Raw genomic sequence first — 19,815 nt, forward strand, 5'->3', positions numbered from 1 at the left:
TGAGTGTTTTCAGTTGTCCTTATTGTTTTATTAACAAAAGAAGTGGGAGAGCTCTCACTGTTTTCTTATGTGTGGGTATGGTATTCAAGAAGTGTTGCAATTGTCCCCCTGGTATTTGGGTGCAGCTTTTTGTGATTCTCACAGTAGCCCTCAAGAGGTCCCCTATGCTTTTGAATTTTACTTGCATGTTGCTGTTTTGCACCACCAGGGGACACTCAGTTTCCACAGAGGGGTGCTATGCTCTGCCAAAATGGTGCAGATTCTTTTTCCTGTCAGGGGTGGAATCCAAAAAGATTTTGTCCTGGATTTTACAGCTTTAGGTGGATCCAGTGTTGGGTTTAGATGAGTTGACAGAGCCTTTTCTGAGATGAAGCTAATAGCCAGATTTTCACTGAAACAGGCAAAATAAAAAGTTCAAAAAAATTAAAACAAAATGGAGTTGAAAACGAAATATGTTGCCAGAGACCCAAAGATAGGCAGCTCTAGCAACTTGGGGGGCATGCGAGTACCCATCCATGGAGCTGAGTTCCACCCATGCGGTGGAGGTGGGAAGAGAGGATTCTGGGAAGGTCCCGGTTGGAACAGCCTTTTTTCTGCCTCAGCTGTATTATTCAGTGGAAATTCAGAAAAGACCCCAAAACATTTGTAGTGCCTTTCCCTTTCTCCCCACCCCCAGTTCCTTCTTCAGTAGCCTTCCTTGCTAATTAACACTGGCTCCGCAGGGATATTTACCTTTTCTCTGCTGGATTCCTGTGGTTTTGAAAGAATTCAGGTACTTGCTAGTTGCCAAGGAATTCAGATTACCTCACAGGCTGCACGCTGTCCAGAATCTGCCACAGCAGCAAGTAGGGGGAAGAGACACCAACAAGGGGGAGAAAACCCTTTCCAGTGCTCATTGTCACCCTCCCTGGCAGGCCCTTGCTGTTTGTGAAGTTTGAGTCATTTCTGGCTCTAAAGACAAGGGATCAGGCTGGTAATCCCCTCCCAGACGGCTCTGTAGGGCGCTGCCTAGTCGCTGCAGTGCTTTGGCAGTCTCCCGGCTGCAGCTGGTTGACAGCAGATCAGAGAGCTCTTGGGCCTCTTGTTCTCTTCCATAAGATTTTTCTGGGTCAGGCCAGGATGAAACCCAGTGGCTCCTGGCAAGGCTGCCTGAGGTGCTGTCTCTTCATCGTCCAGGCCTCTCTGGCTCAAAATGCCTACACCTGTTGAAGGATAACTCGTGCCACAGCGAGGGGCTCCTCGAGGCTGGTCTTCTCTTTTCTTTGTACATTTGTAGTGAATGTTTGTCAGAAAATATAACTACCAAAGAGAATGTTAAGCTTCTACATCTAGAATGCCTGTGACTCTGACCATAAGAAGATATTGGTATCAAAAAAAAGTTTTTAAGAAAACAGCAGGACAGAAAAAAAAAAAAGAACATGTGGGGTCATATTCTTAGAAGAACAAACTAGTTTTTGAATAAGGGAAGGGAGTTTAAAAGATCCCACTAACTCTCTGCTTTCCTTCTTGTTTTGGTTCCATATTGGTAAAGATCTTGGAGCAACAACTCCAGTGCAGTTTCGGTTAATGTTTGCCAAGTCCCTACCATATGCCAAATATTGAAATCTTTTCTCCACACAGACATCCAGACTTTTAGACAAATTATTACCATTATCTTGATTCTCAGTGAGAAACATTAGAAAGCGAAAAGGAAATGTAACTTATGGTTTAAAAATTTATTGTCAAAATAAAGATATTGTCCAAAACAATTCGTATTTGTTTTCAGTGTGGTTAAAAAAGGGGGAGGGGACGGCAAATAGTTGTATATTCATCAATAGGCTGCAAAATAGTACCTACGGTTTCAAATTTAGCAAAGAAAGTAGGAACTCCCCCACCTTTTGTTAGCTTAAAGGTCAAGGCCTTAAAGGTCTGTCATGAGAACTTTCCTAAATCTTGATCTCATTAAGAGGAAGATTCAAGACTCCATCGTGTAAATTTTGGTCTACATTAGGATAAGTGTGGTCATGTAGTCATGTGCTTTATAACAATGGGCAAGGAAGGACCACATATACTATGGTAGTCCCATAAGATTGTAATGGAGCTGAAAAATTTCTGTTGCCTAGTGACATTGTAACATCATAACACAATGTATTACTTTTTCTATGTTTAGATACACAAATACTTACCATTGTGTTCCAGTTGCCTACAGTATTCAGTATAGTACAATGCTGTACAGGTTTGTAGCCTACAAGCAAGAGGCTGTACTATCTATCCTAGGTGTATAGTAGGCTATACCATCCAGGTTTGTGTAAGTACACTCTATGATGTTCACACAACGATGAAATTGGCCTATCAATGCATTTCTCAGAGCATATCCCCATTGTTAAGTGACGAATGGTTGTATGTGCAAACTTGGTACTGGGGTACCTAGTAAATAGTGCTCTTTTAGGTTATTGTTAGTAGAGAAATTGTGTTGAAACTTCAGACCTAGAGAAGATGAAATTTGATAATATGTGATGGTCTAAATCAAAGGTCACTAACATAAATGCTCACAAGTACATTCACTGAAGGAAGAGTGGAGACTGGAGAATGGATAGTACATGTCTCATCTAAAGGCATTTACCATTTAGTGCCAACAGCTGATACTGGTATTGCCAGATCTGGTTTGTTAAGTGAGGCTTGAACATGTAGATTTTTACTGTGAAACAAACCACTTTTTTACACTTTTAATTTTGAAACCATTTTGAACTTATAGAGTTGTCAGAGCTGTAAGAATTATATGAAAAATTGCCTTTTACCCTATGTCTAGAGATCTCATTCCAATTCTGCCAATTGTCCTAAGATTTTTTTTTTTTTTTTTAAATTACAAAAGGATCCAATCAAGGATCACATGTTGTGTTTAGCCGTTGGGTCTCTTTAGTCTCCTTCAGTCTGAAACAGTTCCTTAGTCTTTCTTTGACTTTCATGATCTCAGCATTTTTGAAGATTACAGGCCAATCATTTTGTGGATTGTCCCTCAATTTGGGCTTGTCTGATATTTTCTCATGAAGAGACCTAGGTAATGCATTTGGGGCCAGAATACCACAAAAGTGATACTAATTCTTGTCATTGCATTATATCTGATGGCACATGCTAGTCATTTAGTGGTGTTTGACCACTTGCTTTAGGTGACTATCTACTAGATTCTTCCACTGTAAAGTTATTTGGTCTTACCCTTTGTAATTAGTAAGTATTTTATAAGGAGATACTTTAAATCATGTAAAATTTCATTCTTCATCTCATTTCTCATTTTTAAGAAAAATCTATTGATTTTTCTTGCCTTAATGAATTATTGCTGTAATAGTTGCCAAATGATAATTTTCTAATTCCATCATAGCTTTTATTTTTTGGCATTTTTCTGTAAGAAAGAGCTTTATCTTCTCATTTATTTATTCATCTATTTATTTATACCAATGCAGACTCAAGCGTTCCTGTTTTATTTAATGGGTTATAATTCTTTACTATCATGATTTATTTTGATGCTCAAATTGTCCCAGATTTGGCCAGTGGGAGACTTCTCAAGCTGGCTTTGTGTCCTTTTGACATGTCTTTATCATTCTTTGAGCACAAGATGTTTCAGGCTCATCTTGTTCTTTCTCTATTCTAGCCCTGGAATCAACCATTTCTCCAAGGAGCACTGGTTGCTTTTTCATGGAGTATAGTATTTAGAAATCAATATCTGGGTGCTAGATATGCTCATTGTTTTGGGGCATTTCTGCTTTCAGATCCTGGCCATGAACAAAGTTAGGAAATTATGTATATATGTACATATACACATGTACATCTGTATTTCTATATCTGTCTCTAATGTATTGTTGAAAAATAGAAGTTTATACTAGTACCCACAATTCTAGTTCAAAACTACAGAGTTCCTTCTTGTTTTTTGCTTTTCATATTTTAAAATCTCTTCTCCAACAGCAGGAAATCTGGCTCCCAGTCTGTTTAACGTATTTATTTGCTCAATTCCTTTGTATGTGGCCAGTTTCCTGATCCCACTGGGCCACTGTCCCACTCAGATGCCGTTTTTATATGGATTTAGACTCTTATTTGGTGGCCTCCCTGCTTAGAAAACCTCCTTGTGCTTCTGGCTGACGACTTCCCATCCTACTCACCATCTTCCTTTTTTTTTTTTTTTTTTTGTTACTCACCATCTTCCTCATGTGGGCCCTGGCTACCACTGGGCTGCAAGAAGGAAGGTCTGATTTTTATATGTTGTTCAGGTAATTACAGTTTAAAAGAAAAAACAAAGTTTTTGTAGGTTAATCAGAACTTGACCAGTAGGTCACATTCAAGACTAATGTGACCTCTGGTCTAGACAATAAAAAAGAAAATAGTGATCAGATGATGATGATGGCTTATTTAATATGGATTTTAATGAGAGCTATAAGCTCTTACTGGGGTAGGAGGAAAGATGAGCACACACACCTTTTCTCTCCATAGTGTATGTTCCCCACTAGACTGAGGGAGATATGGAGTGGAGCACTTTCACCCTTCGGGGGAACTTTTCCTTTAAGCTTTTTTGTTTCACTTTAATTTTTGCTTCTTCTGCTTCATACACTCAGTTTAGAATTCTATGCTTTGATATTAGAAATCTTATCCTTGCTGGGGTTCAGAATAAAATGCTCCAGTGAAAAGGAAGATTAGGAAGAAGAAACATGTTTTTTTTTTTTTTTTTTTTAGATGTGCAGCCCTCTTGAAAAAAATAATATAGGAATGACAAATGTGTTGGTACCCGATTCCAGCTCACCACAGACTTTTGTCAGGCTTTTCATGTTGACCAAGTTAGATCAGGTACTTGTAGTAACTACAAGAGATGAAAAGCCTCTTTTTCTGAAGCGGAAGCTTTCCCCTCCTTCTAACTCATTGTTCTTTGAGGGGAGAGGATGACAGGAGGGATGTCACCTTGAGGTAATGTCTGGCTGAGGCAGGCAGCCAGCACGGGGCCCCTTTGCATCTCACAAGAATTCAGAGAATGACAGTCTGCGACTTGCTTGGACAATCTATCAGAGGAAGATTGGGATGCATAGGCAAGGGTTACTCACCAGGGCACTGGGGTGTGACATGGCTAGAAGTTAAGTGATAACTACTGGAAGTTGGAAGTTTCTAGAAAATCTGGGGTCCTTCTCAAGCACAGACATAATAATGCTCATCAAACTCTTGTCTTTTAGCCTAGTCATCATTTTCTCTTTGTCCACATCCTTTTTCCTAGCCTCATGTTTGTTTATTTTAGTTTTTTGGGTTTGGGTTTTTTTTTCTTTTCACTTTTCTTTCTTTGGCTCTTTTATATTTCTGGTACAGGGAATTAGGGAGTGGAGATAGTGGGTGGATGAGAAGAAACAGAGAAGAGGAAAATTTTTTAATGCTGACCTTTAATGTGGTGAAAATTCATGTTGACTTCATAGTCTGAGTAAGCATATGTAAATAATTTGTAAGTCATATGAAAATAAACTTGTGGCCTTCTTTTTTTTTTCCACACACTTGGATATGCCTCTTGGGAAAACCACTCTAGTGAAGGGTGATATGGTTACAGTGGTATGTAAACAGGGGTTGATATTTACCATAACCATTCGCCTTGAGTGTCCTTTTGTTGATACTGAGCATCCTTTTGTTGATATTGAGCATCACTGGAAAGTTCTCTCTTTCCCTGGTTACTTCCTTCAGAGGCACATATATTTTATACTTCGGTCTTCTTTTGACAACAGTCCGGGATATCAAATTGCTCCCCTGTTTTCAGTGGGCTCCATGTTTAATTCCTCTTTCTTTTGACTTCATTTCAAATTCAGGACTAAGTCTCTTGCACTGTGCCCATATTTATGCCATTTTGCTTTGTCTGCTGTTAATGCTGTCATTATCATTCTTTCTAAATGAGTATTATGGATCAGTTCTATTCTTTCTATGGATGTCAGCTCTAAGCCTATATATAGCTGTGCTGTCCTTTTTCCTTTTTGCTTAATTTTTTTTCATTGAATGCTATAGTACCAGGCACTGTGTGGGCACTCAGTAGGTGTTTCTGTTGCCTAGGCTGGAGTGTAGTGGTGCAATCACAGCTCACTGCAGCCTCTGTCTCCTGGGCTCAAGCAGTCTTCTCACCTTGGCCTCCCAAGTAGCTGGGACTACAGGTGCACACTACCACGCCTGCTTAATTTTTTAATTTTTTGTAGAGATAGGGTCTTGCAGTGTTGCCTAGGCTGGTCTCAAACTCCTGGGCTCAAGCAATCCTCCTGCCTCGGCCTCCCAAAGTGTTGAGATTAGAGGCATGAGCCACCATGCCCAGCCAGTTGTTATTTCTTGACCAGCTAATGCTGCATCTTTCACAGTATCCTACACACAATTTCCCAGGTTGTAAATAGCTGTATTTTCAATTTTCATTCTTCCTATTGGTGTAATGTTCTATATAAGAGAAGCAATGTCTTGTGATTAAGTCCATGGGTTTTGGAATTGGTGTGATCTTGAACAAGTTATTTAATAGACCACATTTAGTTTTCACATCTGTTTTTCAACTTGGATACAATATTATCTACTTCATAGGGTTGTTTTAAGGATTGAATTAAGTATGACATTATAAAACACTTAGAATGGGAGTTAGCACTTAGTAAGCACTTGGTATTTGTTAGGTAATGATATTACCCTCTTTATTATTATCTCATTGATCCTCAGTTCCAGCCTGTATTTCCTTGAAACTCTGTTCCTGGCATTTAACCTGTATCCCTTCCATCAGGTTTGCAACTGTGCGATATGATCAAGGAGCCAAGAACATTCGGAACCAGTTCATGCATCTGACAAACTACAGTGTCAACAAGAAAAGTGGAGATTACGTCAGGTACTGGCTGTGTCTGAGCCAGAAGTCAGAGGTGTCAGTCTCAGATGTGGGTGTTGTAGAGGTGGAAAGGTAACATGTGGCACTGGAGGACAACTTTACATTAATGTCCATCTACCATTTATGGAAATCTGTCAGTCATATAACAGTGTTGAGGCATATCTCCTGCTGCTTCTCCATTGCTTCCCCAGTTAACAGTGTCACCTTTCTCTACCAAAATGTGCCTTCACAAGTTTTTCTTCCTCACTGCCTTTCCTCACTTGACTTAGGAATGGGAATTTAATAGGCATATGGAACGTTTTAGAAGTTAAGAAATGAGGTCATTTCAGCACTTGGCAAACATATCAAAAGCTTAAAAAATGTCTGTACCCTTTGACCCCATGGTTCCATTTCTAGGAACTTAACCTTAAGAAATAAAAGATGTACACGCAGGATCAGTGATAAGAGTGTTCATTACTATATATTTGTAGGTGGAAAAAGCAGGTTATCAGATAGCACATGCAACTTACTTTCTTGCTTGAATATGAGATATCTAAAGCTGCTTATTTTTGCTGAGGGGGGAGGAAAAAAAGACCAGAAGTAATACCGAAGTGTTAATTTAGCTTAACTATAGTGGGTAGGATTGTGAGTGGGTGATTTTTATTTTCTTCTTTGTGCCATTATGTATTTTCTAAATTTTTCTAAAATAAATACTTGTATGATCAAGAAAAAGAAAAGGAAAAAATTAAAGAAAGAAAGAAATGAGGCCATCTCAGAAAAGGATTCAGTGGAAGGGAGTACTAGCCCAGCTGTGTGGAAATATTCTTTTTGCTCTGTTTTCTTTCATGCCGATAATTTTGCCAGAAAGTGGAAAAGTGGAAAAGAGACCCAAATAGTTACTTTCTACTCAGACTAAAAATAGGTTCCTAGCAGGTCCAAGGAAAGAAAGAAAGGAATCTGGAAGTGATAGAATAGTTGCTGAAGCTATATAGGTTTCGTCGAATATCCTGTGAGCAGCGTTTGCATTGACTGAAGAGATCATACCTCCACTGTGAAAGATGAGCAAAGGCACAATTGGTGGAGAGTGGGATGGTGGTAGGGAGTGAGGGGACAGCTGCAAAACACAGGTTCCAGATTGCAGGGCTCTTCCAAAGTTCGTGGGAGGCTGTGCCATTGGCCACTCCGCTGCCATAGCAATAGTATACCTCCTCACTCTTACTGTCACTCCAGTGCACTCTCCCTTCAGTGTTACCTCAAAAAATATCAGGAAAAGCTATATCTACTGCCAAAGAGGAGGGAACCTGCTTCAGATGCCAAAGCAATTCTGTGTGGGGTTATTTCATTAGCATGCTGCACCAGAATAACTCACTCACCCATCCCAACTCAGTTCTGGTCTGAAAATGGCATCAGAGGTTGTTTTGTGGACTCAGGGGACATTCACCTCAAAGGTTAATTGTCTGTTAACTTGTAACCATTCTTAAATTTGTTTGCCTTCTTTCACACATTGCTTTCACTCTTTCTTGATGCATAATTGTTTGGTTAAGAAAGAATTTGCCGCCTTCTTCCCCACCCTCTTGAAAAAGGCAAACTGTATGCATTTTCATTTCCATTGAAGAAATTGGTATGAAAAGATATATGACAAAAAGGACCAAGAAAAAGTAACTGGAAGTCAGCAAAGTGAATTTAAAAAAAAAAAAAAAAACTTTTTTAAAAAGACAAGAAGGCTGTTTGCAAAGAGTGTTGTTATTATAGCCAAGCATAGTTACATATGTGACTTTGATTTATTAATTTGTTTCAGTTGTGATGATCCAGAAGTGGAGGATTATGGAAACAAATGGAGCATGAGTGCTATGCTTAGGTACCTGAAGCAAGAAGGCAGAGATACAACCGGTGAGTACTGGGCCTTTTTCCTCCTTGACTTCTCTTCTTTGGATAACTTTATCATTGTCTCTTGCCAGGAATCATTCTCTGTTGCTTTGATAGTGTTGCTGAGACGGGATGATTGTCCTTGGTGTTACTTTTTCCTGCAGTTGACAAGCTGGGGAACAGGTTTTCCATTACCCTCAAAATCCCTTTTCTTGTTTCTGGTCTGAAAGGCATAACTTTTTCCTTTTAATCCTTAGTGAATTTACCCTTTTTGAGTGTTGAACTGCTGACTAAAATATGGTCAGCTTTTTATATAACAAATTGCCTGTCTCCATATTGGCCCCAAGTTTCGAGTTTTCTAAGTTAATCTCTCTCATTCATGTTGCTGAGCTGGAGAATGGGCACTGTTTGAGCACAGGGCTTCAAATCAAAATGGGCACAATTGCTGAGCCTTGAGCAAAATGGGAAACTGTATGCCAAAAGAGACTGTTTCAGTTCACAGGGGAAAGGGTCATAGGGGAAGTGTGAGAAGGGAAGTGAGGCTCCTATTCCATTATGTGTCTGTCTTTTGTCATAAGAGGCCACCTGAGGGTATCCCTTGTCACCTACATTCTTGACTGTATTGATCTGTTCACAGATATGCCTGCCTCCATAGCACCCATTCAGAAGTCTGCCATATAGAGGCTTTTTTGAATGAGCACACATGCTTTTATAGTTATACTGTTATCAGGAATCCAGTTCATAATCCATGTATTTTGATATTGAGTCTGAAATTTAAAAATTTTTGTTTGCAGCATTGATGGCCCATGTAGAAGACCTGATCATTAAGACTATCATCTCTGCTGAACTAGCTATTGCTACTGCCTGTAAAACCTTTGTTCCTCATCGCAGCAGTTGTTTTGGTAAGGAGACTCAAGAAGCTTAACATGTTTTGTGAAGAGGATCTTGGGAAGTTGGATGGGATTTTAGGGTAGAGAGGCTTAGTGATTCTATAGCAGTAAGAGGTATGTGATGGACTTTTCTTTCTAAGCTCATGTAGCATATGAAGAGCCTACTAAGAGGCCAATAGTGAGCTTGGTCAGAAGTCCCCTGAGGAGTAACTAGCTTTCTGTGTGGGAAGCAGGGATTGGAACGAACATGTTGGTCTTTCTGTCAGAGTGCAGTCAGAAAAAGTCTGCAACGGACTGTACAGGAATCCAACTCTAACAAATATATTCCAGAGCTCCTTGGCAGCCAGACTGGGAACAGTTCCAGGAAGCTCTGGCTGGTACCAGTGTGTGCTTTCTCCCATTTTCCGATGACTCCTCCTTTTTGTTTGGGTCTTCTTTCTAGTGTGTTCCTCCCCCTCCTCTCTTTCTCCCATTCCTCTTCCACTTTTCTTTTCTCTTTCTCTTCCTCTTCTCCTCCCCTTCCACTCCACCCCCAACTCCTTGACTGCACAGAGAAGGAATAAGCAGTTCACAACTACAGAATCAGGAAATGTTACCTACTGACCCACTAGCTATAATGGTAGCACTGAGGGTGCCTATGGACATTGCTTCCTATGTGGAAATGAACGGGTTTGTGATTGCCCATGTGAATGTGTTTAAAGTCACATAGGCTTTTGGCAGTGTTAGGCTTTGTTAGTAAAATACACTAGGGTCTTTGATGGGGAGGATGATTAAAGTGTGGTGTGGAGTAATACAGGTAGTAAGGATATGAGAGTCATGGCTTGGTTAGAAGGCAGGGTAACAGGGAAATAAAGAATATAGGTGTTAGAGCCTGACAGCCTTAGTTTGTAACCATGTATATCCCTATCTAGTTTTGTGGTTTTCAGCAAATTACTCTAATCCTGTTTCCTCAACTAGAAAATGGCAGTAATGGTGGTGTCTGCCTCCTGAGAATACCATGGGGATTAAATGAGATGATGCACGCAAAGCACTTGACACAATGTCTGGCCCTTACATTGTACTCAATAAAAATTATTTGTTATTTTTATAATTAGACATCATAATTCCTGATCTCTTTAACAGATTATCATAACAGGCTATATTTGAGGGGCAGTAAACAAAGGGAATTGTTGAGATTGAATAGAAGATGCTAGATAAATCAGGACCTAAAATTATATGGGAAAAGAAGAGATTGTAATATATATATATATATTTTTATTATTATTATTATACTTTAAGTTTTAGGGTACATGTACACCATGTGCAGGTTAGTTACATATGTATACATGTGCCATGCTGGTGTGCTGCACCCATTAACTCGTCATTTAGCATTAGGTATATCTCCTAATGCTATCCCTCCCTCTGATCATGTCTTCTGAAATCCTTAAATGGTTCCCTAGGCTTAAATTGTATAATAGAAACTTGATATGACCTGAAAGGCTTCTAAGGTAACTCAGGTAACTCTTCTAGAATTCCATTTCCCCTCATATACCTTATAATCCAGCTGTACTATACTATACTTCTAAGCACTCTGTGCTTTCGTGCCACTGTATGAGTTCTGCTGTTTGGCCTAAAAACTCTCCTTCTGTCTCTGCCTTGCATGCTCGCATTTCTTTTCTAAGATTTAGTTCTCCACATAGCCTCCTCCCTCATGCAGTTCTTTTTTTTTGAAATAAGGTCTTGCTCTGTTGCCCAGGGTGGAGTACAGTGGCATGATCACCGTTCACTGCAGCCTCCACCTCCTGGGCCCAAGTGATCCTCCCACCTTAGCCTCCCGAGTAGTTGGGACTATAGGCATGTGTCATCATGCCTGGCTAATTGTTTAAAAAACTTTTTGTAGAAATGTGACCTCACTATGCATTATGCTTTTCTGTGCTTGTTTGATCATTCTCTTTTCCTGTCACATCATGATGTTTTGTTTATACATACACTTCCTCAGCCGTGTCTGAGTTTATTTTCTTGAATTCATAATAGCTAGTGTGTCCTTCCCATTTCACCCTATTTCTGCCAAACCAGAGCTTTCAACATTTCTCTTGTCCCCTTTTTTAATTTTTTTTTTTAGTTTTGTATTAGAGACAGGGTCTCACTGTTGCCTAGGCTAGAGTGCAATGGCACAATCGTATTTAGCTCACTGCAGCCTTGAACTCATGGTCTCAAGTGATCCTCCTGCCTTGGCTTCCCCAAATACTGGGCTTACAGACATGAGCTACCAAACCTGGTCCTTTTCTCGCTTGCTACCTCTGCACCTGTTTTACCTTGTGTCTGAAATACCTTTCTTGTGTTACTTTACCTAAGAAATTACTGACATTTTTCAAGACAAAGTCAAGTGTCACTTCTTTGGTGATGTTTTTTTCTAATGCTCCCAGAGTTAGCCTGCTATACCCCCAGCACTCTGTTTGTAACTCTACAATAGTATCTGTATGTTTTCTGGTAGTCATGTGTGTATTTGTCTCCTGTAGCCGACTGGAAACTCCTTGAGGACAGTAAGAATATCTCCGTCAGTTTTGCCCCCACCATGCATGGCAGCACTTTTTTTAAAATTGAGACAGTATCTCACTATGTTGCCCAGTCTGGCCTTGAACTCCTGGGCTCAAAGGATCCATCTGCCTTAGCCTCCCGAGTAGCTAGGACTATAGGTGTGTGCTACCATACCCAGTTGCATGTCAGCATCTTTTGCTCTTAGAGAATGTTCAGGAAATGTTTCTTTGAATGAATGATTGGCACTTGCTTTAATTGCTTTTTGGTGGCCTGACAGACTTCCCAATGGATCTGGTTTGGTAATGGCCTAGAACTCTTAGAATTATTGCATACTGTTTGAAGATGGGGATGAGGGGTTGGGACTAGGAGCATAACTCCAACTTCCAAAACCTCATTAGATTTAAATAATAAATAAAGGTTTATTTTTCTACTCTACTTGGCTCTTATATGAGGGTAAATTTCTGATATCCCTTGCTGTAAAAATCTTTGTTCTAAATAGTTAATTATAAAACCTTTTCTGACTGTTTCCTTTTGTTTGTTTGTTTGTTTGTTTTATAACTTGATTGCCTTTTGGAAGCTCGGGAGCTTCATTATTGAACTTATTGGCAATAGAATGTTCGACGTGAAAGAAGCTGTGTCTTTCTCTGACTCAGTGAAATACCCCTTAAGTCCATTTCATCAGCCATGGGTCTCCTTTCTTCCTCCCTACTTGTGTTCAGTTTTAATAAACTGAGTGCATCTGGAGTTTTTTAAGTTGTTGACTATCTTCTTGGCTTTTGTGGTTCTAATTCCACTTCCTGTCAGCCCTGGGATTTTGTGTGCTTCATTAACCTCATCCCATCAGATATGATTTTGTATACGTGTGTATATTTGTATGAGTCTCTGCCTCCCACTGACTCCTAACTTCCCCTGGGGTTTAAGTTATAAGGAATAAGCTAGTTTTGTTTTTTTTTTTTTCCCATTTATTTTAGAGTAAACAGGAATTGAAAGCTTCCCAGAAGATTTTGGCTTAAACAGAGCATTGGTGCTTTTAGGGGAAACCAACAGACCAGACATGGGGTTCACTATATTCTTTTGGTGGTTGTTCCTGTCCTTCCATCTTATGGATCTCTGCCAGGGGCATTCCCTTACTATCTCAGTGTTTGTATCCTATGATTTCTTTCCCATCCTACCACCTGTAATGTTCAACTATGTTTCCAGGTATCTTCAATATCCCATCCTATTTATTTATACATTTAATTTTTCTTCAGTTCCTGCTGTGGGCAAGTCATAGGTTAGCCTTTCAGCAGTGTATTACCATCAAGTTTGTTCCTCTCAAACCAAATTTTATGTAGGATGAGATACAGATATAGATATATATATACCTCCATTGCACTATTAGTGTTTAAATGTAGACTTGAGAACCTATACAAACTACCTGAAACTTTGTCATTTAATGCTTTTTCCTAGATTTGCACATCTGGTAAGGACCTTAGAGAATAATTAGTTCAGATACAGAAATTGAAACCCTGAGAAATGAACTCTTGTTCCAGGTTCTAGAGTTAGTGAGTGAAATAACTCAGGTCAAAATGACTCAGCTTGTATCTATGGGGCTTCAGAAGATGGGTTTTGGCAATCAGATAATCTTGATCATAAGACTTTTGATTTATATAATTTTTTATGCCTCCCTCAATAAGACAGATTTTTTACAATCTAATTTTTACTGCCTTCCAAGATCGTGAAAATATGGTACCATGTGAAATAATATGCTTAAACAGCAATCTTTTAAATATGCTTAGGAAATTGGCATTATGAGATACAACTGGCTATGAGAATAGCTTTTTGACCAGTTGAAGAAAAACAGCCAAAAACAACAGGATGTTCACTGTTCTTTAAAGATGTTGCTGCTGACAGTGGTTTTATCTCTGTGTATTAGCATGGCTGAAGTCATGGGTTGTGACCCAGGCCTGGGATCATGGGGACAAGTTGTGGGGCCACTTGTAGAACTGATCAGCCTGGCCTTGTTCTGATCAGAGCCCAGTGACGTGTTTGCTCCACACCAACCATGCCCAGTACACCTCTGTGTTGATGATACCTGGTTTGGTTTTCTATTGCTACCATTCTTGACCATTTCACAGGGTAGCCTGAGGTTCTTATAGGGAGGATGTCCATAAATAATTGTTGGAGGAATGAAAGCAGGCAGTGTACATTCTTCAACAGTGTAAACTACTTGGCCACCCACAGAAAAATAATAAGAGTCATCAATCTCTTCACTTTTTGAGATAATCTCCTTTTTTGGTTTATCATATGCTCCTGTTTAGATGGGAAAGGAAGTTTACTACAGAAGAAACTTATGTAGGAAGTATCTACTGTTTATCAAGCAAACATTGGTTATTTCCTTTAATTTAGTTTCACTGGTTATTTCTTTTTAGTCTTCAACAATTTTGGTTGGTATTATCTGTGTTTTATAGACATGGAAAAAAGATTCAGAAAGGTTAAATAAGTTGTCCTAGGTCATGCAGCTAATAAATGGCAAAGCCAAATTTGGGAGCCAGGTCTCTCTGGCTCTTTCTCCACCCACATAAAGACATGTCCTTATGAGTCCGGCCACTTTTGGCATGCCCCATATCCTGGATTCTCCCTCTGCTCTCCCGTAACTAGATACTCAGGAAAAATGATATCATCCTTTCTAGCAGATCAGGCCTGAAAAGGACACTCCTTTTGCTCTAGTTAAGCATACCTAGTCCTAAATACTCCTTTCAAATCTACCTTTACATATGGTAACCAGATAGCATATTGATTTCTTGGACTAGTTAACCAATTGGCTGTGGGCATTTTCTTTTCATTTTCTTGTGGGTCTGCTTTTTTCCAAAATTATTCTTCTGGACCCCATATAAAGACTTCCTCTTTAGCTTTTTCAATTTGAATCCAAAGCCAAGGTAAAAAGAATTTCCTTCATACAATAGCATTTCAGTGACAGTGAGTTCTGGCTAATGTCAGCACTTTCCATTGCCTCAGGGACCACAGCTTCAGCTGGGACTTTATTTCTGGGGAGAGTTAGTGAATTGATCCAAAATTAGTGGTGTGACATGTTTAGTAATCTATTAGGCCTTGGATGGATTATTATTTTCTTGAGAAAATCTTCCCCCCCCCACCAAACTATCTTTTATCAGGTTTTTTCTTAATACAGCTTTAATATGTAAAGTTCTTCCTAAGAATCTCTCTTATTTTCTTTATGATTGGTGGCTTTATTATAAATATTTCAAGTCTTGTGATCAGGGTTATTTTGTAGGAAGTGGCTGCCAATTATTTTGTCTTTCTCAAAAACTATGCATTGTTTTTCACTTAAAATATATTTTTTTTCATTCAGTATTTCTGAATTATTTCCTATGTGCTAGTTATGGTGCAGGCTACTTGTAACACAACAATGAATGAAACATGGACCCTGCCCTCAAGTACTAGGGAGGAGCAGACATGAAATGATAAATGACATTACAAGTAGTATAAGTGACTCAGGTGCTCTAGGAATATACAAGATTTACTAGCTGTGCCTAGGGGATCCACAGAAAGCCATTTTTAACAGCAAGAATGTAGTATGCAACATACCGTGTCATGACAGGATGTGATATTTTTTGAAATGGTAAGAAGTATGACTAGATATAGCGTGCATAGAATGGGGGAATAGAGGATGGGGTTATGGAGGTGGATTTGGGCCAGAATATAAAGAATTGACAAGTTTAAATTCATCTTGTAGCTAACAGACAGCCACTGGAAGTTTTTGAGCAGGGGAGTGATAGGATTATTATTATTTTTCTTTAACTTTTATCATAATTTAATCCAAAGCTTAGGATGACAGAATTACAATAAAGGGAACACGGTACAATATTACTAGCAGTGACTGACTTAAAATCTTCTAGGAACCAAGCTGACATTAGTGTCTATTGTTGGACCAATTCACTGCCTATCTCTATGTGACTGTTAAGTTTGTTTTTTTAAGAAAAGTATAATTCTCATGGCCTTGAAGAATGGACTACAATTGGGAGAGGCAAGTGCTAGGGAAATGACTAAGGTGGTAAGAGGTGTGCAGTGATAATATATACTTACCATATAACCCAGCAGTCCCACTCATAGGTATTTTCCCAGAAGAACCAAAACCATATGTTTATATGAATATCTGTATACAAATATTTATAGCAGCTTTATTAATAATTGCCAAAAATTGGAAACAATCCAAATGTCCATCAACTGTTGAATGGGTAAATAAATTATGGTATGTCCATATAATGGAATACTACTCAGCTATAAAAAGGAATGAACTATATTGTTGGTATGTGTAACAACATAGATAAATCTCAAAAGCACAATGCTAAGTGAAAGAAGCCAGTTTCAAGAAACTACATATTACATTAATTTCATTTATTCGACTTTCTGGAAAAGGCAGGAAGCAGACAAAAATAAGATCAGTGGTTGCTGAGGGTGGGAGTGCGACTGGAGAGGGGCACAGGGGAATGTTTGTTAAAATTGTCCTATGTCTTGTGGTGGTGTTAGACAACTGCACATATTTGTCAAAACTCACCAAAATATATACTTTAAAAGGGTGAATTTATTGTATGTAAATTAGACTTTGATAAATCTGCCTGAAAACAAAAAGCAATGATAGATGGATGAACCTCAGAAACATGGTAGATGAAAGAAACCAGACTCAAAAGAGTATATACCATATGATTCCATTTATGTGAAATTCTAGAATAAGCAAAACTAATCTGTGGTGAAAGAAATAAGACTAGTCGTTGTCAGGGATGGGGGAAAGGGCAGGATACTTACTAGGAAGCAGCACAAGGGGTCCATTTGGGGTGATGGAAACATTCTATGTGGGCTGACAGGCATGTGGGTTACATGGATATGTCCAATTATCAAGACTTGTCAAGTTGTACACTTAGATCTATTTCATCGTATGTAAATTATACCTCAAAAGGGAATAGAGAAGATTAAAGAGGAAGAAACTGATTGGGCACAGTGGCTCACGCCTGTAATCCCAGCACTTTGGGAGGCCAAGGAGGGTGGATCACCTGAGGTCAGGAGTTCGAGACCAGCCTGGCCAACACGGTAAAACCCCATCTCTACTAAAAATACAAAAGTTAGCCAGGCATGGTGGCAGGTGCCTGTAATCCTAGCTACTTGGGAGGCTGAGGCAGGAGAATTGCTTGAACCTGGGAGGTGGAGATTGCAGCAAGCCAATATTGCACCATTGCACTCTAGCCTGGGAGACAAGACCAAAACTCCGTCTCAGAAAAAAAAAAAAAAAAGAGAAAAAGAAACTAAAGAGAAAGATTAAAGACAAGAAAGAGAGATAGAGATTTGGTGATATCTTATATTTGGGAGGTGGTAAGAGAGTGTTTCTAGTTTGGAGCCTGGTGGATGGGGTTACCATTCTCCAAGATGAAGAATAATAGCAAACCAAACAGTTTTGGGGAAAGAAAACAAGGGCTATTTTGTTGAGTGTTGAATACCTGTGGAATATCCTAGTGAAGATATCCAAAAGGCAATTTGAATTATGGATTTGGTGTCCAGGAGACATTTGGCTAAAGATGTGATTTGAATATTATCATCATCATCATCATATTAATTGTGGCCATGAGAGTACATGAGATTGCCTAAGGAGAAAACTAGAATTGAGAAGGAAGGAGACCTGAGACTGTCACCCTGAGCAAACCTCCCATTGAATATCTGGGTAGAAGAGAAGGAAGGAAAGGAGGAGTAGAAAGGGGAGAATCAGAAGAGAGCAGTGTCCTGGAACCCAAGGGAGAAGAAAGCTCCAATAAGTCAGGGGTGGTCATCAGTTTCAGATGTTTGGGCTTAGCAATAAGTTAGTCTTTGGTGATCATATTGAGAATAGTCAGTTATTAGAGAGGGAGCAGAAGCAAATTCTTAGGGCTGGGAATAAATAGGTATTAAGAAGTTCAGAGTGCTAAGTGTAGATTGCTTTTTCAAGGAACCATATTAAAGAGGTAGGAAGCTAAGTTTGCTTTGGTTTGGCTAGGGGCTGAAGGAAATATTTCTTACTAAGGAAAATTGTCCTGGGGAAATGTTCCATAAGGCATTCAATAGTCCTTTGAAAACACTTGCTCTTCTGTCATGATAAAAACAACACAGAAAGAGGAGCTCTCAGAACTGGAAAAGCCGAGCTAGCTTGCACCCATTCATGACAGGAAAGTTGGTGTATCTCATTGTGGATACTGAGTTTTTGAAATTCTCGTTACTGCGGCCAAAACACTCAATATTAAAAGATGAGGAAGTTGATTATGCTCAGCACAACCTACTCTTTACCTTTTAAAATCTTCAGTGTCCATAGAAAATACCAAATACCAATAGTAAGTTTAAAAGGTTCTTATAAGGACTCTAGTTGCCTGCCAAGGACCCAAATTATTTTTCTTAAGCTGAATTGATTGTGTTCAAAGAGGAAAACCTGGTACAGAAGTGATCTTTCCACCCCATTCCCCCCACCAATGCCAGCCTTTGAGGTGAGCTGGGTTTTGCACTATGTTATAGTGCTGTCACATACCAATATATATTTCTTCTCCAACTCTTAAATGATAGTAGGTCCAAGCCTGGTATGTGTACAGATGTAGTTAGATTAAAGGCTGGATTTTTTTAGTTTGGGCACCCTCTCCGTAGAGGTTGTTTAGCAGTAACAGGATTTATTCATCCAAATGAAAATTAATTTAGCTTTGTGAAGGATGTTTTTTCTCTCTAGGTCATTTTCCCCCCTCATATTTCCCAGAATATTGGTTCTCAGCCTGTCAACTGAGATTCTTGGAATTTGCCTCTGGTTTGGGGAAATGGTTAAGTAAACCTGTAGCTGCTTAATGCAAGATACTTAAATAGTGGGTTTCATTGATTGTTAATCTGATTTGAATTTGTCTTCATTTGTAGCTGATTCTGGAAACCTGATCAATATGTGCATCAATCATTATTTTCACCCTGTTCTTGTTACGTTTAATAATATTACCACTTTATGAAACAGTTGAATCCTGTGCTTCAGCTTTTAAACAATGAAGAGAATATTCTTTTTCTTCAATCAAATGTTGTGTTCTCTCTTGCTTATATAAAATGTTGATGTAGACTTGTAGATTTTGCAAGTACATTTTTCCTTTTAAATGCCTTATTTAGTGCTATATCACAAATGATTTTTTCCTCAGGTTAAAGGGGCGATATTCTAAAAGATTACTGAAGATTAGATCAGCTATTCAGAAGAATGTATTAGCTGTTAAAAGCTATGAATTCATTACGAAAAGAAGATAGATACATTTTAATGTATAGGCAATATATAAATTTTGTATAGTTACTTAAAGGTGATCCCATCTCAAACTCTTGTATAGTTTGTGATGATTTTTGCAAATTAAGTGGAATCCCATATAATTGCTATGGAAGCCAACTCATTCATGGAAACTTTTCCCTAGAGGATTTAGAATATGCATGTCTAACTGAGTTCATACTGCCATATATCTGTAAATAGCATCCAGATATTGCCAGTGATTAATAAAGAGGCTAAAGGAAACCAAATGATGCCAAAGAAATCTCAGAGAGAGAAATGATTTCCCCAAGTTCCACAGTGTAGAATCATGGGGACAACTAAGGTCTCTAGATTCCCATTCTAGGATTCTTTTTTTTTTCCCACCCAGGCTGGAGTGCAGTGGTGCGATCTCAGCTCATTTCAACCTCCACCTTCCGGTTTCAAGCGATTCTCCT

General features: G+C 39.0%; 1 protein-coding gene across 51 annotated transcripts in view; it reads left to right on the forward strand.

Moving 5' to 3' along the window:
* TTLL5 (tubulin tyrosine ligase like 5) overlaps window positions 1–19,815 on the forward strand; it is a 295,793-nt gene that overhangs the window by 50,805 nt on the left and 225,173 nt on the right. For all 51 annotated transcript variants that reach the window (XM_063715226.1, XM_063715251.1, XM_063715254.1 and 48 more), the window contains 3 exon segments: window positions 6,737–6,838; window positions 8,613–8,704; window positions 9,475–9,582. In XM_063715226.1, coding sequence (XP_063571296.1) covers window positions 6,737–6,838; window positions 8,613–8,704; window positions 9,475–9,582 — 302 coding nt within the window.

Source organism: Pongo abelii, chromosome 15, assembly GCF_028885655.2.
Source record: "Pongo abelii isolate AG06213 chromosome 15, NHGRI_mPonAbe1-v2.0_pri, whole genome shotgun sequence".
NCBI classification, from domain to species: Eukaryota; Metazoa; Chordata; class Mammalia; order Primates; family Hominidae; genus Pongo; species Pongo abelii.